This window comes from Oryza brachyantha, chromosome 5 (assembly GCF_000231095.2).
Source record: "Oryza brachyantha chromosome 5, ObraRS2, whole genome shotgun sequence".
Lineage (NCBI taxonomy): Eukaryota > Viridiplantae > Streptophyta > Magnoliopsida > Poales > Poaceae > Oryza > Oryza brachyantha.
Window position 1 is genome coordinate 976,954 of NC_023167.2, and position 27,023 is coordinate 1,003,976.

Genomic DNA, 27,023 nt, shown 5'->3' on the forward strand with positions numbered 1-27,023 from the left:
AATGCATAGAAGAAGGCCACTTGGGCGAATAACACTGTCAGCTATTGTGTCGATCGCTTGCCCGGTCGGCTGGTCCTACCTAAGTAACAAACATAAGTACTGCATGGGATTTGGGCCCCCTTTCCTAATCATTTGGATATATATATGGCCATGCATGCACATGCACGTACCTCGGTCTCTTTCCTAGCTAACTACGTGCCATCTGCATGCATTGCATGCATGCCTTTAATTGTGTCTCTCTGTTAGTAGCAAACCATGCTAGCACAATTAATACACAACAAGTCCAGCTGCGACTATATTTAACACCGTTTTTAACATGGAATTTAATTTCACCGTTAATTTATTTTATGATGTATTATGTATAAACATTTACAAATTGTCATCATATAAAAATACTTTTAATTATATCTTTACTACTTTAAAGATAAAGTTTCGCCCGTCCTCCCACGTAAAAAAAACTCTCAACTCTATCGCACAAAAAAAACAGAAACACACGCATACAAAAAGAAAAAAACAAAAGTTATGTCGTTTATGATCATATCGATTTGGGTTACGTACTGTCTCGGTTTGGTCCGATCTATGTAAATCTGGCCCGATCTGGTTTCAGAAGCATTTCATGATTTACTAGGTTTAATAAATAAGTTGATGGGTTACGTTGGTTTAATAAGTATTATGCAATAGTGTGTTGATTTCATGCTTAGACATGTTTAAATTTGAACTGCCTTGATTTAGTCCGATCGTCTAGGTTTAGCTTTGAATATGCATAATTTTGCCTGATGTTGTTTTGTGCTGGTAATTAAGTTATTAATCCAGTCACCATGTTCATACTCATAGCAAGTTTTATCGGACGTGGATTGCATGTATAATAAACAATAAACAGAACGAACGGCTAGTTAATTCTTGAACTGTCGAAAGGCATATTCCCCGGTTATCTCAACCATTTCAAACCCATCCTCGTGTGGGACTAGTCGCCCAGGAATGCAACATAGTCTCATATAAATCATCTCAAGTATGATATCCTAATAATAACTGGTTCTAAGCATAAAGCATAAATAGTCTTAATAAGGTTCTAAGTAGTACTTGACAAGCCGTACATATTGGTTCATACGGTAAGCGTGCTCCCAAAAACCCATAGGCAAACCGGCTAGGGTAAATCTCTAGTTAGAACCATCCTGGAAATCTGCAACATCACAAGCTACATCAAACTCCTCATCCAAACAGTCCTTACCTGCAGCAGGATCTGAGAAAAACAAGTAAAAGAAAGTAAGAAATCAGTACATTAATTAAATTAATGTACTGGCAAGTCAGGAACAACCCTAGCATACTATATGTTGGTCATATTTATGGATAAGCTATGTATAGGTTAATTTGCATAAATGACAGTTTTAGTTCACAAAATATTTCGCAATAAAAATTTATAACAATAGTTCACAACATATTTGCATAAATGACAGTTTTAGTTCACAGTTGGTATTGATCCATTCAATGCATTCTCATACATTTCACTGAAAACATGGCGAAATGCATTTCCAGTGACATGGTGTTTTGTATAATGGTTTAGAAGGCCATAATTCTCACGAGTACTACATGTAACTCAGCCCTCCTAGGTGTAGAATTAGAAGACCTGATAGATTCAACAGATGACATTGTAATATTCAAACTGTGAAGGGAATTAAAGAAAAATCAGAATCAGAACAACGAAGGCAAGTCAATATAAAAAAAGCATTATGAGAAGTAAAATGGATCAATGCGCACAAATCTAAAAGTACATACATGAACACATGGTTGAAGCTGATTCAACCTCCATCCCATCCCATCCTTTCTCCGGGTACTATACTGTAGGATTTAATGCTGACTGGCAAATTTGGCTAACAAGGTGGCGGAGAACTGCTGGACGGATTGGTGGCGTGTAAGAGATGTGAAGCTCCGAGAACAGGAAGAGATGAGGCAGCAATAAGAAGAAAGCTACTGCACAATGCTCTGACGCAACCATCTTAGGCCCTCATCGTTTGGACAAGATATTTGAAAACAAAAGGTAATTTATGAATAGAAATTTTATATGTGTTTTTAGTGACCCAAAAGCAAATGCTAAAAAATAAAATACGATGAAAAAAACCCGAATTAACTCCAAATTTAAGGTTGGAAACTGAAAGTTGGGCTTACAAGTATAACGAAGTGAAAAGATGAGGGTGCTAACCTATTAGAAAGTCAGATTAATGGAACACCAAGAAAAAGAATGGACGACATGAATGGAAGGTGATGGATAATCCGGAAGAACTGTTTGAAAGATTTATAATCCATGGTTTAAAATGACACATTTGAGTGGTATGGGTAATGTAGGACTGCAAGCATATTTTTCCTATCAAAACATATCTTATCGTCTTCATAAAAATAAAATATGATAAAATATTTTATTTTTGCCTGGTTGCTGTTGAATTTCCCATTTATCTGAAAATATATAGACTGAGATCATATTAATAGACAAAACAGTAATAGAAAGAGACAATTGCTTTGCTTTTGATCGACGTTATGCTAAAATGTAATGTGTCAATCAAAATTCTACGGTAATACCACATACAATGCAATGCGGTGATAGCACTGTCAGTTATAGGTTAATCGGCGAAAGTCACATATAGATGATGGCAATTAATGAAGAAATAGTGCATAATAAAGGAAAAGATAAATTGGCTAATCTTCATACTATATTTTTTAGAATTTGATTAAAATTATCTTTAGGGTTTTCTCAATTACTTTCATTGCCAAGCTACCTTTTCATGACTACCAAGAAGACGGCTAAAAAGTTGACCTAAAATTATTCTTCAAAAATAAATTTGCTTTAGATAGAATCCAAGAATGATCCTTTGCTGCCACTATATATAGGACTAAGAAAGGAACTCTTTCAGTTGCCAGCAATTTAGTAAGAATAATATCTTTCAGATGTTAGCATCATATATAATTACAGCTGTCGTCTATCGGTACATGTGTCTAGCACAAGTGTTGTCAACAACAAATAACATCGAAGTAGATGGCACAAGTTAGAACACTGTGTCTACCAAAGTAGATGGCTGGATATTCCAAAAAACTTACAGGGTATGAGCATGTTATATCAGATCCATAGTAATTGTATTCACCTCCCATGTCCATTAGTGCCATGTCTCCATCATCCAGGGTCTGTAAAACAATGAATCTAAGTTGGAGTATTTTCCTGCTAGCTAGTAATGATGGCCTGCAATATAGATTAAATCATTGACTTCATGGTCTCTCATAATTGACATTTCACATTTCACATTTCACATTTAGAAGTGTTTCGATCACGCAGTGTCCCAGTAGGACTACTCTACGGCTCTACCACATATTCACATTTAAAAGATTCATTGATGAGAATGGGCATTCAACTGTCAGCTATTGTGTCGATCGCTTGCCCGGTCGGCTGGTCCTACCTAAGTAACAAACATAAGTACTGCATGGGATTTGGGCCCCCTTTCCTAATCATTTGGATATATATATGGCCATGCATGCACATGCACGTACCTCGGTCTCTTTCCTTGCTAACTACGTGCCATCTGCATGCATTGCATGCATGCCTTTAATTGTGTCTCTCTGCTAGTAGCAAACCATGCTAGCACAATTAATACACAACAAGTCCAGCTGCGACTATATTTAACACCGTTTTTAACATGGAATTTAATTTCACCGTTAATTTATTTTATGATGTATTATGTATAAACATTTACAAATTGTCATCATATAAAAAATACTTTTAATTATATCTTTACTACTTTAAAGGTAAAGTTTTGCCCGTCCTCCCACGTAAAAAAAACTCCCAACTCTATCGCACACAAGAAAAACAGAAACACACGCACACAGAAAGAAACAAAAACAAAAATGCTTATTGATCGTTATGTCGTTTGTGATCATATCGATTTGGGTTGTATACTGTCTCGGTTTGGCCCGATAGTAATTGTATTCACCTCCCAACTTACAGGGTATGAGCATGTTATATCAGATCCATAGTAATTGTATTCACCTCCCATGTCCATTAGTGCCATGTCTCCATCATCCAGGGTCTGTAAAACAATGAATCTAAGTTGGAGTATTTTCCTGCTAGCTAGTAATGATGGCCTGCAATATAGATTAAATCATTGACTTCATGGTCTCTCATAATTGACATTTCACATTTCACATTTAGAAGTGTTTCGATCACGCAGTGTCCCAGTAGGACTACTCTACGGCTCTACCACATATTCACATTTAAAAGATTCATTGATGAGAATGGGCATTCAACTGTTTGCTAACTCGGTATAAAGAGGTAGCGTACAAGACACTCATAGACTAACATACTACCTAGTTAGTAATAAGTTACAGATCACGTAAAACACCAGATCAACTTGTACTCTTATAGTTGCTTCGATTACATCATTACCCTCAAGTTTTCTACAAACAGACATAAGGTAGGCATTAAGACCATATGGGACAAAATAAATTGTAGCTGGTGAGGAGAGAGGTAGGTGAACTCTACTGTCTTGAAATTGAACCAAGCCATCCCCATTTTCATTAGCTGGCAGTGTGAGTATAAGAGGTTTGGGTGTCTGAGCGTTGGTGTTGGTGGGTACAAGAGATAAATAAATAATGTGCAGGCATTAACCGAACTCACAAGATTTCGTAAAAGAGTACCCGTTCATTTGGTGCAGCAGGATGCCCATAATGAAGAACATAACTGCACAACAAGCAGAAGTGTTATATCACTAAATAGTTGAACAAACTAAAACATAATAGTGTTTCGTTTCACCTGTTGTTTGATTCTTGATAGCAAAACTCTGCCACTGTAAATATCTGACATGGAAACATAGGACAGATTAATAAATTTAGGGCATATTTAATAATGCCACATTTGGGGCTGCCATTTCCAACTAAAAGAGTCATATATGTTTACATAGTCATTTGTAATGAAATAATTGTAAATACCCTGCGTTGATAATGAATGCTAAAAGAGAGACCCTAGTGACATATACATGTACATGTATAAGAGCAATGTCGACAGCCTCCATACACATAAACATGATGGAGAAATATGCTTTCCAACTCGTATTCCTTCATGCCTGGTCTTGCTAAGCTCATCACCTTGTAAAACGAAAGTAAATAAGACGAACTAACCGTCGATTTTTCATGCACATGAAAATTATATAGGATAAATAGTTCTTTGTTGACATCAAGGCCAGCTAAGAAGAAAATTGGGCAGAAAAAATTAGCTGGTATTGAATTTAAAGAGTGGAGGCTATTGCCATCTGTAATAAATATAAGAAAATAATCGCACCAATGGTATCATGATTAGTGAAAAAATAAATGAAAATAAACTCAACGTCAAATTCTTATGTAAATGAAAATGATATATACCAGAAAAGGAAAAGGTAGATATAATTAGATTGAATTGTACTCATAAGTTATATGAAGCTTATCTGGTAAAGCTGCTGAATGAAACCTGAAAAGAACAATGGTTGGTAAATCAACTGCAAATCATACGAACAGAATATTTGTCCGAACCAACATGCGAAGCAAGGAATACTACCCGCTCAATGGTTCACGCTTGACAGCCACGAGGAAGGTCCAGCCGAGGTCGTTGCTGCCAGGAACCTCCGCTAGCTCCCACATCCATCGCCGGCCTGACCGGATCAGCTAAACTTGCTGCGAAAAGAGTCGCAACAAACTGTTCGTGGGAAAGGCATACCATAAGAAATCCAAATATGTAAACAAATCAACTTAATGAACACCAAGTTCTTCATACGCAAACCTAACTTGCAAAGTACATGGTTAAGAAAAGAACTCAACAATTCTGGGACATCTTTTGCCCTTTTTGGTTGCCTTTCCGTCTCCATTTTGACATCATAGTCTGATACGATTTTGAGAGTGGACAAACTGAGAGGTGGCGATGTTGAATAGTGGATTAGGCAGCCTGTATTAGCTTCTCAGAATAGATAGATAGATACATGTGTATATACACATACACACGCATATACACACACACGCACATATACTCTGTCTTGCTCCAAAATGGATGTCTGAACGGTGAGACAAGGGCTATTGGCCAATCAGGGGCAGACCAGGGCTGTTGGCCAATCAGGGCCAGACCAGGGCTGTTGGCCAATCAGGGCCAATGAGCCCAACAAGAACACGAACTGGGAGGTCCCGCGATGTGCACAAAGGTTTCGCTGCGAAACCTTAATTTTGGAAAGAATATATTCAGGTGCTGCAAACACAAAAAATGCTGCATCGTATTTCGAAATTTCAATTCACTATCGTATATGTGTGTTCTTAAATGTGCTGCTTCGTGGTGTTACCTTCTGTAAACTGGTAAACAGAGAAAACCTAGGGGGTTTCGGCTTTTAAAGAAAAAATCCATAGTTACAAACGAAAAATAATTTATGTACGTGTTCTTACCAAGACATTTCAAAACAACCAGAGTTAATAGAGAGACATTAGAATAGTGCAGGTAGCTACTGGTTCCATATGTACTGAACCTTTACAGAGAGCAGAAAAGGCCAAGAAAACAACTTACCATTTAATCCGATTATTTATCCACTTAAGTAAATGCTATGCTGTTCTTCCATCATCAATTAATTTTATCTCGCTATTGTCTTGCTTAGAATCCCGCTTAGCAGAAGCAGATTTTGTTGTGGACCCCGAAGTCCGAAAGGGTAATGGTCAACTGAGAAGCTATTGCAAAGATCGATGTTCACCTGTGGTGTCGAACAATCAAAAGGGAAAAATTATTACTCCACGAATGTGCACACCAATGCATTGAGATCTAGAGCAGGCAGACATTAAAGAACAGAGCAAATCGGCTAATCTGAGGACAATGTTGCAGTGAAGCCATCGTCCAAATGCCAACTGAAAATGCAAGGAACTTCAAAACATGGCAATAACACGATGGTCATAAAAACAGGAAGCTTCCAAGTACCAACGAACACCTTAAACAACAAAATGTAAGCTAAGACAAAAAGAAACAAATATGACAATCATTAGGACCAAATGATGAAATGATCTTACAATCTATTGGCAGCTATAAACCTGTAATTGGCCAAACACGATGAATCACAAAAGTTTTGCGTCAATACACCAACACAAAAATACACATACGATTGGACAATTTTACAGTGGCATTGGGTATGAACGTGTAAGAACAACTCATGGTTGAACAAAAGTACAGGTGACAGCATGTGGAGGCGGGGAGAGGAAAGGAGAGGCGAGAGCCTTACTGCCTTGCCATTCGTGACGGAGTCCGGGAGGTCGTCGCGGCAGCGGGAGCTGGTGGAGCCGGGGCCGATGCGGCGGGACATGGAGCCGCCCGCGTCGATGCGGCGCGACATGGAGCCCTCGGCGTCGAGGTGCTGGTGGATGGCCATGGCCAGCGCCTGCCGGTGCAGCAGCCCCTCCAAGCGCGGAGAGGCGGACCGGAGGATGCGTACCGCGGCCGGACAGGGCGGGAGCGAGGCGGAGAGGAAGGCGATGCCCGCTAGCTCCCACATCCATCGCCGGCCCGCCTGGAACCGCCGGCCCGGGCCTCGTCGCCGACAGGAACCTTTGCCCGCGATCGCTGTCGTGAGGAAGCTCCGGCCGAGGTCGTCGCCGCCAGGAACCACCGCTACCTCCCAGATCCACTGCCGCTCCGACCGGATCCGCAGCCTCCCCGGCCGGATCCGTCGTCGCTCCGGCATGATACGTCGCTGCCTCGGCCGGATCCGTCGCAGCGCCCGCCTCCCCCGCCCCGGGCTTCATGGCCGGCAGCTGCCGACACCACCTTCGCCGCCCCGGGCTCTGCCGTCAGCAGCCGCCTGCCGCGCCCGCCGTCATTAGGTCCACTGCCGAGGCGCAACGCAGGCAAACAGGGCGAGAGCGAGGCGGCGAAGAAGAGAACCCGAGGAGCGGCGCACGGGGAGCAGAAGCGGTCTCTGGTTGCGATCTACGTGGCGCGCGCTGGGAGCGCACGGCGCGAACCCACCGACCGAGACGTGGCGACGCACACCCCGCCCCCCCGTCCATCCGTCCATCTCCGATCGGACGGCTGACAAAACGTGGCGACGTGGCCAGCAGCAGATCTCCCCCAATCGGCCACCTTTAAAGGATAGTAATAGTAATGTATTTTACTGATATTACTACAAACATCTGCCAGTAAATCAATTTGTATATTATCCATTCCTTTGTAAAATATAATATATTTTTATTTTCGTAAAGCTAATATTTTTAAAAACCAATTCGTTATTAGGCTACATAAATGTCATGCGCGTAGTACATTTGAAAATTTTAATTTATAACTGGGCTAACATATATGCAATGCGTGTAGTATCATTTAGTTCATACTTTAAAAAAGTTTCATATAGCGTTAATTTTATAGTTCGTTGATACAATCTTATAAAAGAATACAAAAGTCAACAAATTGTTCAAGGATGACCAAAATTAAAAACATACTCCACCCATTCCATATTACCCCTCCATTCTTCTTATTTGAGACATCGTTAACTTTTCAATTTGATCATTTGTCGTATCTTTTTTAAAAATATAATTATTAATTATTTTATTGTTATTTGATTTATTACTACGTGTACTTTAACCTAATTTATAATTTTGCATAGTTGTAAAAGAAAATTAAATAAGATAACTGATTTAAAATAGAACCAAATAGCAACAACATCTAATAAAAAATAATAATAAATAGAGAAAGTATAAGACTTTAAGACTAGCCATACCTAGATTAATATATATGATTTATATTTATATATATGTTCAGACTTACTCAGTACCCATATAAATCTACAAATAGCCAGAAAATTTTATAATATAAAACAATGAAAATGCAATTAAGAGTGGTCCAAATGCAGTTCACGGAAGAAAAGAATTAGGGAAAAATAGAGCGGAGACAACGACCGACGAACAGTTGGGAGGGACAGAGGAGGAAGAGTACCGTGCCGTACCCAAGCAATTAACAGAGGAGCCACAACATGTATCAAGATGCACGAAAATGTTGGACTAATTTATGACGGTTTCTTCCACTCCATACGGACTTAGGAATATAATCTCCCCAGCTAATCCGCATCTATCGACGTGACGTGACAGTAGTATTATACTAGGTGGTTTGGTGATTGTTTGGTTTTTTAGAAAAAATAAAATAATATATTTATAAATAAAAATATTTTGTGAATAAAATTTATATACGTGTCCTTAGCAATCTAAAATAATAACTAAAAAATAAAATATGATAAAAAACCAAAATCAACTCTAATTTAAAATTAAAAATTAAAATTTTGACTATTATACGTGAACAGATGAACCTTATACTCTCGTTAACAACCGTTCGAGTTGACGTTTTGTATATACATGTCGATTTTAAAAATGCCCCACTTATAAATAGTATATTAGGCATAAAATTTTATGGCATTTTTTATAATTCGCCCACTGTATCACCGATGCAATGATCTGCCACGAATTCTTATTTTTCTCTTTTTATCCACCACTAGTCAGGTAAAACAAATAGCAAATCTCATATTGGTGGCATGCAACTATGCATGAAACTTGACGTGAAGTACAAATTTATTATAGTTGAATATATTTGTAAATAGAAAATTCTATCCATATTTCAGTTGATGGAAAATAGATGGGAAGAAGAGGAGCAAAAGTGCCAATTGAAAAGACCCAAATGCCCCAGCGTTTTCTATTGAATGTTGTAACTCGTAACCCCAAATAGCAAATCTCTTCGCACCCTCGTTTCTTTCTTCTCTCCCCGTCCTCTCTTCTTCCCCGTACGCGACGGCGACCGCCGGCCGGCGATCGCCCCCCCCCCCCCGCCCGCGCTCCTCCCGCCGAGGACGGGCTTCCTTGCGGCGGCCCAGGACGGGCTTCTCCTCCCACCGCCTGCGCTGATCTCCCGCGAGCAGGGGCGCTGTCGTCCTCGGTGAGCATCCATCCAACCACGCGCTCTAGTTTTTTCTCTTCTGGAATCTGCATCATGAACCCTAGATCTGTTCTCTTCTGGATCTGGCTTAATTTGCCTTAATAATAACCTTAATAACAGGTTCTTTTGTTCCCAAAAAGTTTGGGGGTTCCCCCCTGTCCTTTTCCTACTCTCAGTTTTCAGCTTGTTGCTCATGTCAAATCTGAAACCTTAGGCTCTTTTCATTGACAGTTAAACTTTAGGTTCCTTCTGCTCTACTTGGTTCATAATGTGGCTTGATTATCCATTTTTCAAGTAATCCACGTTAAATTTTGTTCTCTAACATGCACAACTATGCACTTAATTCGTAGAATCATACAATATTTCGGATTCATTTTATTATGTGATGTACGGATGTGGTATCTTGAGTGGATATAATAAAAAAGTTCCAAGCTTAAGAAGCGGTGACTTGTATTTGCGTGCTCAACCCATCTTGTAGCACTTATACAGCTTAATGGCAGCTTATGCGGCTTAGTTGCTACTACAAGGTTGTGCATCCATTCCTTATATGTGGCTTTGTAGTTTGTAGAACTTCTCTAGAACACGGTCAAGTTCTAAACTTCTAAAAGATCCACCTTTTCATCCTTGGCATGCGCGCAGGATACAATCCTTTTCAAAGGATTCTACAAACAACACACTGATGTCTAAACTCATCCACAAGAGACCTTTCTGAAGTGATTTCTTTTTCTGGGGTGGGGTGTGGGGTGCGGGGAATGTAGACTGTAGAGTGCTCGATTACGGACAGACGGTCCTTCTGTAAAAGGATTAAAGAATATATGGCAGTTCAGTTCAGAAGATATGACAGGAACATATACCTTTACATACCCATCCATTTTGTAACGGTTGTCCATTCAATTGAGATGTGTTGGCTTCCGTTGTTTATCCATTGAGGAAATCAAACTTCCAGTTACCATTCTTTTTTCACTCTTCACCCCCTTATTTGTGTGAGCTCCAAGTGCCTGTTCTGAATGTTGTTTAATAATGAGCATGCATGGTCACTTTAGTGATTACTTGTTTCCTGCACATGGTGGTCTTGGATAGGTATTGTGAAGTGAAAGAATATTTAATGAATAATCTGTATCGTGTAAATTAAATGGAATGCATCTAGCAGTTGAACTGTTTAGTGGTAAGCCAATAAGATGGCACACTATAAAAATGAATTAAACTAGGTGCTAGGCGATTTACGTGTTCGACACAATTGTTTGCTTTAGTAGTCTGCAAGACTTTGTATGGCACATGACTTTCCATTATCTAATAGCCTCCCTGAAATTTGAACTTCCTCATGCATTCTACGCCCTTTCATTTTGCCTATCAGAAGTGCACTAAAAGCTGCACATCCAAGCAGCATACCAGATTGTTTGGTCTTGTAATTCCATGCTACCTTTTTGACTCAGCAATGCCAATGCAAACTGTCGAAAAAACCAATGCTGTGAAAGTTGCTCATTCTGAAGATAATAGTGAAAATACAGATGGATCAGATTCATCAGATGCAGTTGAGTGGGACCCATGGAACCCTCCATATCCTCCTCGTCCTGCTTTTCCACCGACGGCAGACTTTATGACCAAAATGCAACTGATCAAACAGGTACAAAAACTGCTTGCTTATATGATATCCATTTCCATCCCTTTCCTTAGTATTTGACTACCCGTATTCTTTCTTGACTGAGTCCTTTTTTAGCATGTATTTCGAAGACAGGCTGCACTTGCTGCCTCCAGGTCCACAAATATAATTGCCCCAGACCGTACTCCTCAGGTTTTTTATTCTTTTCATTTACTATATTTTATAGATCGTTTTTCTATCTTACCTTTTTTCATATTCACGGGCAACTCTGTTTGCTTACTTTTTTTTACTGGTACATTATTTGAATAATTGGGTAGATTTATCTAATATTCCTTTGTCAAACATGGATGAATTGCTCTAGGTGGTGCTCGGTAATTTTTGCAAAATATCCGGTGAACTAGAGCTCATCCTCAAAAGAGATAGTGTTCGGAGCTTCCTCAGGCTGTATAAGGAAAATGTGGATTGCATGGCTTGGGGTTATATCATCACCCCTCAAACATTAAACTTGATTATTGCACGCAATGCCCTGCGGTGTGCTAAGCTTGTTTTGGAGGGCAAGGCGCCTGCGTTCTGCCAGATGCGTGCCAACCCGAACTGCATGACCAGCTCCGGATACTTCCCCCTCCATCAAGCTGCTGAAAATTTCTCTGTTGACATGATTAAGTTGCTGCTTCGCTATGGCGCATCAGCAAATTTACGCACATCGGGGGAAAAGGTCATCGAGGGCCTCCTCCCTCTCCATGTTGCCATTGAGGACACTTGCATGCACAAGTATCTGGAGGATAATCTATTAACTGACCAAAAGCACAAACAAGTGGATTTTGGCTTCATCTACAAGCTTGTCCATCTGCTTTGTCTACCTGAGATGGTTTGTTTGAAATCCCTTGCTATAATTACTACCTTGCTTACTTAACAATACTTAAGACGTTGAGCTCATACCAAATATCTACATCTTCTTCTATAAGAGGACTAAGTTACATCCAATCTATGTATTTCCATTTGTATCGAGACTTGTTTGTGCCTTTTTTATGGTTCAGCTGGTTTATGTACAGACTCATGATTATGTGCCGTTAAAGGTTATTATTACTAATTTGTTTGTTGATTCATCATTGGTTGATAGATTTTGAAGTCAGCTGATTACACATGCTAGGAGATAAGAAATTAATTCTGTTCTGCATTGATCGCCTTTGCAGAAGATCTTCTTGGCCACGACTAGACTGCTTGCAGACTACACAGATAATCTTCTTGATGAGCTATGGAATTACATTAAGGAGGGAAAGCTTGTCCATGCAGCCATTTTGCTCCTTGCAGCACAACGGAGAATTCGTACATGTGCTTCTTCTAATAGAAACATCAAGCATAACCCGAGTGGGTTTACTATTATCAAGGATCGTATCATGGGATTCATTGTTTCCATAGAAACAGAATGGCCTGGATTAACAAGCGGTAGAAATAGCAAGGCATATAGGCAGCTGGAGGAGAAGCGGATGTTGTTCTGTAATGCATTGGTGCTTAATTCTATGATTTCTGAAGCTGGTGAAGCTCTTGATGAATATATCCAGACTCATTCAGAGGTACACATTTTTGTCAGCTCACAACATGAATGTCCTTTGTTTCATTTACTTCTTTCATTTTTTTAAAAAATATGGCCCTTCACCTATAGACTTGACGTCCAAAGTTAATTTGTTATTCGTACATTTTGCAATGGCTTATTGCGAGTGCAAATTCATGCTTATGCCAAACTGTATCAAAAGTCAATATAAGGGTATTACTTGTTTGAAGGTTATGCATAATTTCATCGGTTGATTCCCGAAGTTTATAAAGTTTGTTTCATCATCATGGCCCCTATAGCGAAATGGATAAAGTGAACACATTTGTTGGCTTTTCTGGACCGATGACATTTCTCTAGCAAGAAAATGAAAACAAAAGTATATCTGATCCATCTGCCTTGTTTTGTTTATTTTGTTTGTATAGCGAAAATGGATAGCAGAAACACTATCTATGTATTGTATCTCAAAACAATGGCATGGATTTCCTCCTTTTTTTCAATTTTTTCTGCATTAACACATCCATATATTATACTAGACCTGTATTTGCTGCACACATTGATGCAAATAATGTACTCTGCAAAATACAGACAATTCACTGATTTGTTGAACATGATGGCTTATTGAATTAAATAACACACAGTTAGTTGTGTAGCTGTTTAGAACTATCGGATGATATTCATCTGTTCATTACTATCATAAAATATTACCAGATGTGATATGTGCTTTGTGTTTTTTTTTTCACTTTTATCTAAACATTACAAAAAATTATGCAGGTATCTCACAGGGAGATCCTTGAAAGTGTTTCATCAATTCTCAAGGATCATGGTTTTGATTCTGCTGGAAAAGGAATAAACATAGGAGAGCTGAAATGGTTTGACTTGATTCGCTTATGCTTCCATGACAAAATATTTCTTTTATTCACAGATTATATATGTATATATTTTAATTACTTTTGTCCGTGTGCTCTTGAAGCTGCCCCTATGACTGCGGAGAGCCGGATAGTCTGCTAAAGTCCAAGCATGGTGCGTATCTGTTCTCACAGTACAATATATCAGATATTTTTCCTCAGATTTACTAAAATATTCTCTAATAGTTGTATCGTGTGAAACAGAAAAATATTTCATGACCGAGGCAGGTGGAGAATCTCCTAATCTGAATGTTGAAGCTAAAAATGTAAGTATATGGAAGCCGTGTACTCTATCTTCTGTGGCCTTTTTTTTTTGCGTTTCATTATTGGTTCTTATTAAGCTGGTATTGCCCAGTTGTTTTTTGGGGGGTATTTGCATGTTGAGATTGTCGGGGGCAAAGGTCTCTATAATCCCAGTTCTTGGAGAGTTTTTTTGGAACAGTGGAGTTAAATATCGCTGACTTGTGGATTTAAAGTCGAAAACACAGATGTTTTTTTTTGTTACTTTGAAATCTGATTTAGTTGCATGATTCCTGATTTGGTAAACTCTAGTATCTGTGGTTTGTACAATCTGCACCAGTAATTATGCTTATGGAATGGTTGACCTGTCTAATTTAAACAACTTCACAGCGGGTTTATTATGGTTTGTGTCATTGTGCTAGTAGTAATTTATATGCAGGTTTATACACCTGGAGAGGCAGGGGGATTTGCTGTATGTGGTTGCAACTGGAATTTGGATTGCAGAGATGAAGTGGGGAAAATAAACGTATTATTTTACAGAGATATTAATTGGATTGATATTTTAGTTTTAATTACCTGTGTTAGATTCTGGCTATGCAATATTTGAACCAAACACCAGCATCGTGAAGTCCTTTTCGAAAATTAATATTTACTTATGACCGTCCAATTCAATTGTGCTGTTTTGGTTTGGTTAGGTCGTAACTGCGTACATAAATTTTGTTACTGACTGTCTGCCAGTAATCGTTTGGCTAACTATCTGGCTGCTTTAGCCTTGCTTGAACTCTCCCATCTGTTTCTGGCATTGCAAGAATTCTCCAGTCTGTTATACCCACTCCCTTCTGATATAATGCTAAAGCTGCCCGGCAGCAAGTCTCCTGCCCAGCCTGCCATGTTGGTGTGTGGTCCTTGCTGGTCAATGTTTAGTGAAAAACTAGCCTTCCCCAGTCAAGTTTTAGGATGTGGTCAGCTGTTCCCTGATGACTGAATGATTACTTTGTCATTAGTAGTTGACAAAACAACAGTGATATGTTTATACTTCCGAGTGTTGTCTTCGTATTGAAATTTTTGTTGCATGGTTTCTGAGATCCAGATTCTGATTGACTTGTGATCCAGGCTGTAGGATATAAACCACCAAGTAGATGGGAACTTGAGAAAACAACGGATATGTTCTTCCCATTTTGGAGATCAGTGCTAAGATCTCGCTGTACAGTAAAAGTGTTCCCAAGCTATGCACCCATGAAGGACTATGAGCAATTTATGCCAAAGCTTTCTACAGGCGGTAGTTCTCAAAATAAATTGAAGGATAAAGGGTCTTTTCCAGTTCATGTTGGTTTGTTCGGGAAAAACTCACAACTAACAAGCATCCATCGATCCAGAAGGTTATTTGGTACTGCTGCATTTACACTACTGAAGATGTTGAAGCGTGCATGAGTTGGAAGGTATGGTAGGTTTTTAGCTCAAGTTAGTGCATATCAAAGATAGATGGTAGGGGGAATCAACCATTTTCAGTGTCGTTTATTTACCGCTTTTCCTTTCCTGTGCAGGTGCCCTCCTGATTTGTGGAGTAGGACCATACTATCTTGCCCTTAGTTTGCCTGACAGAGACCTGATAACGTGTTATTGTACTGCAGTATTTATATGCCAGGGCCGACGTTGGCTGAACAAATGTTGTGTTCATGTACTTGCATAACCGGTCTAACAAATATTGTATGATCGCATGGAATGGGAACGTCGTGCAGTCTATTTTAAACAGATTGGTTTTTTGTTCGATCGATCCTGCTTGGCTTGAGTTAATGCTGGTGTGTTTTTCATCGTCTATTTGTGGATGATAATACGATCAGCGGACCAGGTGAGTCTGACATGATGAAGATAAAAGATAATCTTTTCTTCAGCCCTATAGCACATCAACGGTCAAAATTAACATTGTTCGATCGGACGGCTAAGGCGAACTCTACCTCTTTTTACCCAAAGACGAACTCTATCTCTTTTTACCCAAACTTTCTATAAATTATAGACTTTCTAAATTAAAAATTGATCACCAATTATAGTTTCATATTTTATTTTACAAACTGGTTTTATTCGTTAGACAAATATAATAGTTTAAGTCTATTTCATCGAATCAGACGAACAGTCGGGGCAGAGGATCAACGGAGGAGCCAACAAAATGTTGGGAGTAATTTACGCCGGCTTCTTCTTCCCTCCGTATGGACTTGGAATATAGGGGTTGTTTTGATGGGGCTAAATTTTTATCCTCATATCACATCGTATGTTTAGACAATTATTCTAAATATTAAACGTAGATTAATTATAAAACTAATTACAGAAATAAGAGCTAATTCACGTGACAAATTTTTTAAACCTAATTAATCCACAATTAGCACATGTTTATTGTAGTAGCACATAGGATAATCGTGTATTATTTAGGCTCGATAGATTCGTCTCGTGAATTAGTCTAAGATTATGGATGAGTTTTATTAATAGTCTATATTTAATATTTATAATAAGTGTCTAAACATCCGATAGGACAAGAAACTAAAGATTAGTCTCTTGTCCCAAACACCCCCATAATCTTTCCAACTAATCAGCATCTATTGATGTGACGGGATAATAATACTATAATGGTGGTGATTGTTTGGTTTTTTTAAAAAAATATAATAAAATGATATATTTATAAATAAAGGATATTTTGCGAACAAAATAAACTCCGATGAGAAAATCTCAAAATTAACCAAAATTTAAGATTAAAAATTAAAATTATATATGAACAGACGAGGCTGATACTCTCGTTAACAATCGTTCGAGTTGACGTCCTGTATATCCAATTAATGTACATGGCGATTTTAAAAATACCCCACTTCTGAATAGTATATTAGGCATAAAATTTCATAGCATTTTTTATATTTTACACAGTGAATCACCGGTGCAATGATCTGCCGCGAATTCTTATTTTTTTTCCCTTTGATCCATCACCAGCCAGGTAAAACAAATAGCAAACCTCATACTGGTGGTGTGCAACTATACATGAAACTTGCACGTCTATGTGAAGTATAAATTTATTATAGTTGAACATGTATGTAAACAGAAAATTCTATCCATACTTTGTTTTGAAGTTGTAAACGAGCTCAGTTGAGATAGAGAAAAGATGGGAAGAAGAGGAGCAAAAGTGCCAATTCTCTAGCACTGTTGAAGGGCTCGAATCACAGTACGTGCAAATATTACATAAATAGGAATTTAAATAAGACAACGAAATCACATATATAAGGGCATTACTACAGTATCACAAAGAAAACATGCCACCTGTTTGAAACTCACAAAATGTACTGCATATCGAAGTTTTATATTTAGATGTAAGGCTCAAGGCCCTGCATCTTATAAAGCAAGTCTGGAATGAAGTCTCGGTGCTAGGGTTTCACCTTTGCATACAAGTACATACATCTTGGAACAATCTGTCCATCCAACAAAACCCAACTCCAAATATTTTACAGGAACTAACTTTAAACCTTACCACAAGTCTAGATATCTCAACCACTAACAACCAACTAAATGACAAAAAAAAACAGCTATTTTTCAGCTAAGTCCTGCCTTCTGCTCTACAAAAGCCCGATCTCAGGTCTCACCAATTTCCCCCCACTGCATCAACATAGAAACGATACGAAACATCAAGGTTAGAAGAGTTAAAGCTAACTTATCTCTGAATTGCCAACAACATCAATCCTAATCTACTATTACCAACTCTGAGGGTGATTGTTTGGCTTACGGCATATTTGTAAACAAAAAATAATTTATGAATAAAACTTTTATATACATGTTCTTAGCAATCTAAAAGCTAAGGTTAAAAAATAAACTTCGATGAAAAAACACCAAAATCAACTCTAAATCTAAAGTTGAAAATTCAATTTTTGATTTATAAGCACAAGCAGAAGCAAAAAATGAGGGTGTCTAGCTCTCCCTATGGTCAATTCAAAAAAAAAAAACAGGTCAAAACTATAACATGAACTACAACTGCATATCAACATGAGTAGAGTTCCCTGCCCGAGGTACTAAATAACATGCAGCCAGCACCTATTAGTCATTTGAGCTAGAAGATCTAAAAAATACAAACAAATTCAGATATCATAATATGTATTATAAATTATAGGAATTGAAGAGAACTATGTTGAGTCCAACTAAAGAAAGTTTGGTACTTACAAGTTAATTGGATTCTTTCCATGGAAGTACAAGAAACAAACTGGGCTTAACTCCAGCATGTTGGCATCATCATCCATTGCTGTCAACAGCTTCACGCATAAAGAGTTGTCTGCTGCCTTATAAAGCCCACTCAACTCAGCATTGAAGATCACATCCAATGTTCTATCAACCTTGTCCAACGGAACCCTTAACAAGGTGAGAAAGCAACATCCATCGACCTCATCAATTGACATGTCAAACTTCCCAGGAAACCCCTCCAACTTCTCTAACTCCCCTTTTACTAACACTGCTGTCTTGTGATCTCCTATAAGAACAGCTGCGTATGGTGGGTTTAGCGACAATATGATGTTCGCAACTGCATCTATTCTGCTTTCTTGACAGTTTTTGACGATGGCCTTGTACATGCGGTGGAGAGTGATGGTACCCACTGGCTGTGCCTTGTCTGTAACAATAGATGGAAAAGTTAGTTACAATATAGAAAAATGAGAATAACTGGTACAATATAATAAACAAAGGGAGGCAGGCAGACACGTACTAATGTATTCCTTCCTAAACCTCATCCTCTCTTGGTGAGCTCGAAACTGTGGCTTCTGTAGCAGGTAGTCTGTCCATTCAGCTTTTATCTCCTCAAAGGTTGGTGATTTACGATCATTCATCAGCTTAAGCAGGCTATCAACTAAATGAAGATTCTCCCTTGGTTCCCATCTGCAATGAAAGCGTGAGAAGTAGCTCTTCATGCATCTAATCGCTTCGCAAATTTCCTGGTGGGTGGAATTTGGCTTGATGGGGTATTTCTCGCACATGGTGTCATCAACAAATTTGCTATCCGTCTTCACATGAAAGAAGCGGACATCCTTGAGATCAATCGCCCGTCTGAGCAACACATACATTGCCCATAACTCAGCGTGTGGCGCCGAGTCACAAGGTACTCCTAAATGAACTGTGCAATCCACAATCTCATTGGACCCGGCCGTTATGATCGCGCATAGATTTCCTTTCCCATTCTTGTATCCAGCATCACACTGACCCTTGTAAACGGTCTCACCATCGATTGAAAGGGTTATACAGTCATCATGTACTAAGCACTCCAAATTTCCAAATGAATCTGTCCAATTCTCACATATTAGCACCCTATTGATCCTCAAAAACTCTATCAAGTAACACCACTTGTTTCTAGCAAGTCCAGTAAGCACTTTCATCAAAGACAGGCTTGATAAGTAAACAGGAGGCTTCTTAAAATTAGCACAGAGTGTGCTATCTAGTGCTCTGGTATTAGGGCTATCGATGGGGTCCTCGGTGACTAGACAGCTGGCCACTAAGACCGGGCGAACCAATGTATAGTACAAATCCTTCATTTCTTCAAGATGAAGGTTTTGGTGAAGAGAGATTTTGTCCTCATCAAACTGATTTTGCAACTCCAGTGGGGTACGATAGCTGATAGGGAACTCAGATAAGCTCACTGGCTCATTAGTCCGGTAGCAGCAGAGAGTTGAGGGAGGACGTGCGGGTGGCGGTAATGTACTCATGAGACGCTGCAAAGAGGAGAGATGGAAAAGCATATGAATTAACCTGAAACGCCGCTCTTAACTACTGGCTGCAAGTGCAAATTGGACTTACCGCACGCAGAATCCCGGAGGCGGGCGAGGAGGAGGACGATGCTGCGAAGGGTCGGCAGCGCCAGCGCGGGTTGACAGTCGGAAGACGGTGGCAGCCGGCGGATTGACGCGCATGCGCATGAGGCGGGCATGGCGCGGGGCGGATGAGTGCGGGCGTCGCCGCCTGATCTGTGGAGCGGCTCGCGTGGCGAAGAGGGGAGGGCGCTGCAGCTGGAGCTGGTGGTGGTGGATCCGGACGACGCGGGGGGCGTGGGGCTACAGACCGGAGCGCCGGATGCTCCGCCGGCATCAGCATGCCGCCGGACGGCCAGGGGAAGCCCCCCATCAACTTCGCCCGACGCATCGTCGGCGACGGCGAGCGGCGGACGGCCTCTCTCTCTCTCGGCGGCGGCAGCCGTAGTAGTGAGAGGAAGGGACGAGAGTAAACTTTCCTGGGGACGAATGCGTGTGTGTCTAGCCCCCTCTCTCCGCCCGGTGTTTCTCTCTGTTCTGCGCTGGTTCGGCTCAACAACGGAGCAAACACACCTACACCGAGACTTTTCTTGTTAATTACTAACTGTATAATTCTCTCTCTATTCCATATTTCCAGTTATTTTTGAGTTTCTCTGAGTTAAACCATTTATAGCTATTCAAGAAATATTTTAAAAAATACGTTTTTATTACATATATCATTTTTTATAATCAAGAGATGTCTCAAAATACGGTACTTAGGTATGGAGTACCTAGCGTACTGGCCTCATCTCAACCTCCCCTTGTCTCCTGCTCTCTCTCTCTTTCTCTTGATAACAAAAAACACGGTTATTTGTGTCCCATCGGTCCTCTCTCCCTGTACTAATCTGTACCACTGGCACACCTCAATGTGCATAGGTGACACAGCCACACCAATCTCAAACACAAGCCAACGGCATAGATTGTTGATGCATGTGAACATATGAGCATATTTACATTTGCATATATATATATATACACACATTGTTTCTTCTTTTTCTCCTCTTCTCTCCACCACCTAATAAGTACACATCTAATGTGTCGATCCTTATATATACACCCTATCTACGACAACTTATTGTACTCATGCTTATAGTTACTCCATTAATTATTGACTGCGCGTGCAAGTCCACGTGGCAGTTGAACCGTACTCCTCCGATTCTATTTCCACAAATCATACCTTTTCAAATTATATTTTTAGATAATGGGAATCCTAGCCATTCCTTCAAAAGAAGTATTATTGGTTGGAATAATACTAACTCTATAATTCTCTCTCCATTCCATATTTCCAGTTATTTTTGAGTTTCTGTGAGTTAAACCTCTTCAAGAGTTATATAAATATACAACATTCTCAACAGAAAATAAACACACGAGTATCAAAGGATGTTTGTATATTTTATTATAAATTTGATCAAACTTGAACCGCTTTAACTTATAATAATTCTAATTCTAGTGTGACTGTACTGGCTAGCTGATTGCATCCTAGCTAACCCACTTAGCTAACGGCTAGCTTAATACTACCACCTCATTACAACCAATCTAATAGTTAGCTAGCTCTACATATGCTTAATACTAGACTATTAATATCTGATCCACACCTCTCACCTGTATAAATTTATAGAGTGCATGCTATAGTTGGCTATAAATATATAGTTTGTTTTTTTTATCTTTTTCCTCTCCTCTTTTCTCATCTCTCCACCACCTAATAAGTACACATCTAATGTATCGATTCTTATACATACACCCTATCTACGACAACTTATTGTACTCATGCTTATAGTTGCTCCATTAATTATTAACTGCACGCGCAAGTCCATATGGCAGTTGAACCATACTCCTCCGATTCTATTTCCACAAATCATACCTTTTCAAATTATATTTTTAGATAATGGGAATCCTAGCCATTCCTTCAAAAGAAGTATTATTGGTTGGAATGGATTGTGTCCTGAATTTTGATACGGCATGCACACTGTAAATTAAGTTTTCCTATGTATGTATTGGATCTTCTAAAAATTGTCACAGGTGCCACCCACTCGTACGAGAGGGGTACGATGAAGAGTACATTGGTCATCATGGTTGTTCTGTGGCCCCTCTCGTCCATGTCTGGGCAAAGTAGGCAGGAAGTGATGCAACTAGACGGGTCGTCCATAGTCAACCACATCGTTTGACAACCCATACTGATCCTCGATTGATAGCCATCATGAGTTAACTTACCTACCGTGCCGCATCCCTTAGAGGTAGCGATTGATAAGATTGCCCCATTTTCCCTTCCTTAGAAAGACATACAAAGAAAGAGTTTGGGTGGCATAGCTTGCCTCAACACATATGTCGGTAGTTGTCTGGTCCAAGAGCACTTCCGTGCAGCACTGTTATGGGTCACGACTGCTTGGGGGAGACCTTCTTGGGGTTGCTAGTTCGGAGCCAATCTAGATTGAGCCGAGGTAAGTGCTTGGAGTGGTCTACTCAAGACCATGAATAGCCAAACTTAAGCCCCACCTCGTCCCGAGCCCTAGGGGTGCATGAGTCTCTTAGAAGTAGGGTTTGTGAAACCGCCATAATCGTGCGTATCGTGAGGGGGCAGATTCGGTATTTGGCGGTAAGGTCAGCAAATATCGTGCGAATTCAAAAAATGAAAAAAAAATCATAGAAAAATAAAAAAATTCCTGATGATAGTCATGTAATTCATGAACCTAGTTGTGTATATTTTTTTTAAAAAAAACATGAATAAATCAAAAGAGGCCGTGGAGTGATTTGAGGTGAGTTAAATTGTAAAAAAAATAGATAGCATGTCGTGCGATAAGAGATGATTGTCATGATTATCGTGACAATTATCACAATAACCGCTCATACCATCACGGTTTTCATCATATCGCGTGATTATCGTATTGGTCTCCGTGAAAATCGACCACTCTAAACTGCCACGATTATCATAGGAAATCACATGATTATCACGCCAAATCTCACGGTATCCCTTTCCAAACTATGATGACTTTTTTTTAAAAAAACTTTGGATTGAAATTTGCACGGTTTTTGCGCAATTTTCGCCGATAATCGTGCTACCACCATGCAGCAATTTTGGCTCACTCTGTGATAAACGAAACCCTGCTTAAGAGTCACGTCCCCCCCCCCCCCCCCCCCCCCCCCCCCCAAAAAAAGAAAACCTTGTGTTACGTGGAACTAGGCTGTCCCGCAATCATGAGATGAGAAACGCTTGTTCCTGTATCACCGACATCGGTGATGGAGGCCACTGGCTCGATGCAAATCTGGGAGGGGCATGATGAGGTCATAATTTTATTTTTTTTCCATATTTCATAATTCCACATATCAAAACTCAAATCAAATCACAGATACAAAAATTCAAAACAGATCAAATAAACAGACATTTCCTGGGACAAATTGAATCAAGCTCTTGGAGATCAAAGCTACCTAAAGAAGAAGCATGAGTCCGTTTAGTGAGAATGAATGGCTCTCTCTGGATTCCAAGGGTGAATCCCCTTGGCTTGGATCAAACAAAAGCCAACGGCATAGATTGTTGATGCATGTGAACGTATGAGCATATTTGCATTTCCACATATATATATATATATACACACACACACATTGTTTCTTCTTTTTCTCCTCTTCTCTCCACTACCTAATAAGTACACATCTAATGTGTCGATCCTTATATATACACCCTGTCTACGACAACTTATTGTACTCATGCTTATAGTTGCTCCATTAATTATTAACTGCACGTGCAAGTCCACGTGGCAGTTAGAACCGTACTCCTACGATTCTATTTCCACAAATTATACCTTTTCAAAATATACTTTTAGATAATGGGTATCGTGGCCATTCCTTCAGAAGGAGTATTACTGGTTGGAATGGATTGTCCTGAATTTTGATACGGCACGCACACTGTAAATTAAGTGGCTGTTTGGATCCAGAGACTTTTTTTAGTCCCTTGTCACATCGGATGTTTGGACGTTAATTAGGAGTATTAAATATAGTCTGGTAACAAAATTAATTGCATAAATAAATGCTATTTCATTAGACAAAATTTTTAAGCCTAATTAAGCCATGATTAGCAAATGTTTACTGTAGCATCATATTCGCTAATCATGGATTAATTAGGCTCAATAGATTCGTCCCGCAAAATAATGCAGAGTACGAAGTGAGTTTTATTAATAGTATATAGTCTATATTTAATACTTTTAATTAGCGTCCAAACATTCGATGTGACAGGGACTTAAAAAAAGTCACTGGGATCCAAACAGTCTAAGTTTTCCTATGTATGTATTGGATCTTCTAACAATTGTCAAATTTTGTAACTGTGAATCCTGAATCACTCGCCCGCCACCAGCGAGCCACGGAGGCCACTCGCCTGCCACGGGGGCAGGTCTGGCGTGGCAGCATCATTTGGCCACGCCAATTAGACTTGTGTGACCAAAAAGTTCAGTTTTAAAATTTTTTTCCCGGTGGTTTATTAATAAAATTACTTCATAAAAATGTTTATTTAATAAAAAATTTCCCTTATCTAGATATGTAATATAGTTTGAAGCTACATATCAAATCCCACCGTTGCTCATTCTAGCTTGTGTAGCCAATAATTGACTTCTAGGGTTTCCTACGAACCGGTTCTTAATTGCCAGAAGCAAAATGACTATTCTCACTCCACAGATTGAATGAAGCTCTTGGAGACCAAAACTACCTAAAGAAGGAGCATGAGTCCGTTTAGTGTGAGATGAGAATGAATGGCTCTCTCTGGATTCCAAGGCTGAATCCCCTTGGCGCCGCCACCACCGTAACCTTGTTCGGATCCCTTCATCATGGCCATCCACATCCTGCATGCAGTATATTTGTTACTGGAGCCGCTGCCTCCTCCCCATATCTTACTACTCCCCTGCGTGTTGGATCCGTCGACGACAATTTTCTGGTTATATATTTAGATAAATTACACGACCAAATAGATAGCTAAATTTGGCTTTTTTGGGGGGATGAATGTAATAGTTAATAATTGAAAGATAGATAATCTCTTTCTCGGTATGCCTATGTCTAATCTTTGTATCTAATAATTTACCTAGACTTTTAGCTCGGAAAATATTATCACTGCCTTATAATATATATGTTTCATATACAGTATAGCTAAATACCTTTTTTTTAATTATCATGTGTTTTTGTTTACATTATATTATATATTACCTATAAATATATAGGTAATACATTTACCTATGTATTTGTACCTATATATTTATAGGTAAATATATATATTGTTGCCTCCTTGCATTCTTGTCCAGTACGTCTGTGTTAGGCAGTACGGGATGGGTTATATATATCGTTGTCCACTGCGTGCGAACTTCACCACTAACAACTCGAGTCACATTACAGCACGCAATCGATGTCCGATATATATATGATTAAGAGGCCACGGTTAATTAACCAATTAGTAGAACAAATATTAAATAATAATCTATTTTCCTACCAATCAAATGTATTTATCGTTTAGGATAATATTTAGCTAAACATTTAAAATTTTCAATAGCCAAATCTTTTGTTAGAATAAATTTATAAAATAAAATAATTTATGATATTATGATAATAAATTTTCTATGTATATCATTTGTTTTGTATTTAACCTAAACATTTAAAATATAAGTGGTTGTCGGAATTTAAGAAATTTAATCGAATTAGTACTTTGCAAATATGTGCCATATATATACACAAAGATTGCAAATGGGTGATATGATCCATCAGATTGTTGTTGGTGGAGCCTTTGCTAGGTGCGCCAAGCAATTTAGCAATAGTTGTCAATGCATAGAAGAAGGCCACTTGGGCGAATAACACTGTCAGCTATTGTGTCGATCGCTTGCCCGGTCGGCTGGTCCTACCTAAGTAACAAACATAAGTACTGCATGGGATTTGGGCCCCCTTTCCTAATCATTTGGATATATATATGGCCATGCATGCACATGCACGTACCTCGGTCTCTTTCCTAGCTAACTACGTGCCATCTGCATGCATTGCATGCATGCCTTTAATTGTGTCTCTCTGCTAGTAGCAAACCATGCTAGCACAATTAATACACAACAAGTCCAGCTGCGACTATATTTAACACCGTTTTTAACATGGAATTTAATTTCACCGTTAATTTATTTTATGATGTATTATGTATAAACATTTACAAATTGTCATCATATAAAAAAATACTTTTAATTATATCTTTACTACTTTAAAGGTAAAGTTTTGCCCGTCCTCCCACGTAAAAAAAAACTCCCAACTCTATCGCACACAAGAAAAACAGAAACACACGCACACAGAAAGAAACAAAAACAAAAATGCTTATTGATCGTTATGTCGTTTGTGATCATATCGATTTGGGTTGTATACTGTCTCGGTTTGGCCCGATAGTAATTGTATTCACCTCCCAACTTACAGGGTATGAGCATGTTATATCAGATCCATAGTAATTGTATTCACCTCCCATGTCCATTAGTGCCATGTCTCCATCATCCAGGGTCTGTAAAACAATGAATCTAAGTTGGAGTATTTTCCTGCTAGCTAGTAATGATGGCCTGCAATATAGATTAAATCATTGACTTCATGGTCTCTCATAATTGACATTTCACATTTCACATTTCACATTTAGAAGTGTTTCGATCACGCAGTGTCCCAGTAGGACTACTCTACGGCTCTACCACATATTCACATTTAAAAGATTCATTGATGAGAATGGGCATTCAACTGTCAGCTATTGTGTCGATCGCTTGCCCGGTCGGCTGGTCCTACCTAAGTAACAAACATAAGTACTGCATGGGATTTGGGCCCCCTTTCCTAATCATTTGGATATATATATGGCCATGCATGCACATGCACGTACCTCGGTCTCTTTCCTTGCTAACTACGTGCCATCTGCATGCATTGCATGCATGCCTTTAATTGTGTCTCTCTGCTAGTAGCAAACCATGCTAGCACAATTAATACACAACAAGTCCAGCTGCGACTATATTTA

General features: G+C 39.2%; 2 protein-coding genes across 21 annotated transcripts; one reads left to right on the forward strand and one right to left on the reverse strand.

Annotated features, from left to right (window-relative positions):
• Nucleotides 1–915: 915 nt before the first annotated feature.
• LOC121053220 lies at nt 916–27,010 on the reverse strand. 17 transcript variants are annotated; one of them, XR_005811826.1, is made up of 10 exons: nt 7,254–7,949; nt 6,554–6,734; nt 5,567–5,682; nt 5,435–5,479; nt 4,790–4,833; nt 4,675–4,717; nt 3,984–4,122; nt 3,088–3,171; nt 1,774–1,887; nt 916–1,240 (listed from the first exon to the last, which is right to left on the reverse strand). XR_005811826.1 is itself a non-coding variant. In XM_040524000.1 (9 exons), exons 3-9 carry the CDS (start codon nt 5,647–5,649, stop codon nt 1,196–1,198), a joined length of 483 nt encoding a protein of 160 aa, XP_040379934.1. In that variant the 5' UTR covers nt 5,650–5,682; nt 6,554–6,734; nt 7,254–7,949; the 3' UTR covers nt 916–1,195. The 17 variants fall into 17 exon arrangements, 9 of the variants coding, with proteins under 9 accessions (XP_040379934.1, XP_040379936.1, XP_040379938.1 ...); XR_005811825.1 differs by having other exon boundaries at nt 1,774–1,890; XR_005811828.1 differs by lacking the exon at nt 3,088–3,171.
• On the forward strand, nt 9,839–16,012 carry LOC107305577. 4 transcript variants are annotated; one of them, XM_040523983.1, is made up of 10 exons: nt 9,839–9,943; nt 11,377–11,567; nt 11,661–11,735; nt 11,905–12,411; nt 12,737–13,117; nt 13,867–13,964; nt 14,066–14,115; nt 14,187–14,266; nt 15,354–15,684; nt 15,785–16,012. In XM_040523983.1, the coding sequence occupies exons 2-9, from the start codon at nt 11,379–11,381 to the stop codon at nt 15,669–15,671; spliced, it is 1,698 nt and encodes a 565-aa protein (XP_040379917.1). In that variant the 5' UTR covers nt 9,839–9,943; nt 11,377–11,378; the 3' UTR covers nt 15,672–15,684; nt 15,785–16,012. The 4 variants fall into 4 exon arrangements, with proteins under 4 accessions (XP_040379917.1, XP_040379916.1, XP_040379918.1 ...); XM_040523982.1 differs by having other exon boundaries at nt 9,841–9,943; nt 15,354–15,679; XM_040523984.1 differs by having other exon boundaries at nt 9,841–9,943; nt 14,205–14,266; nt 15,354–15,679.
• Nucleotides 27,011–27,023: the final 13 nt, after the last annotated feature.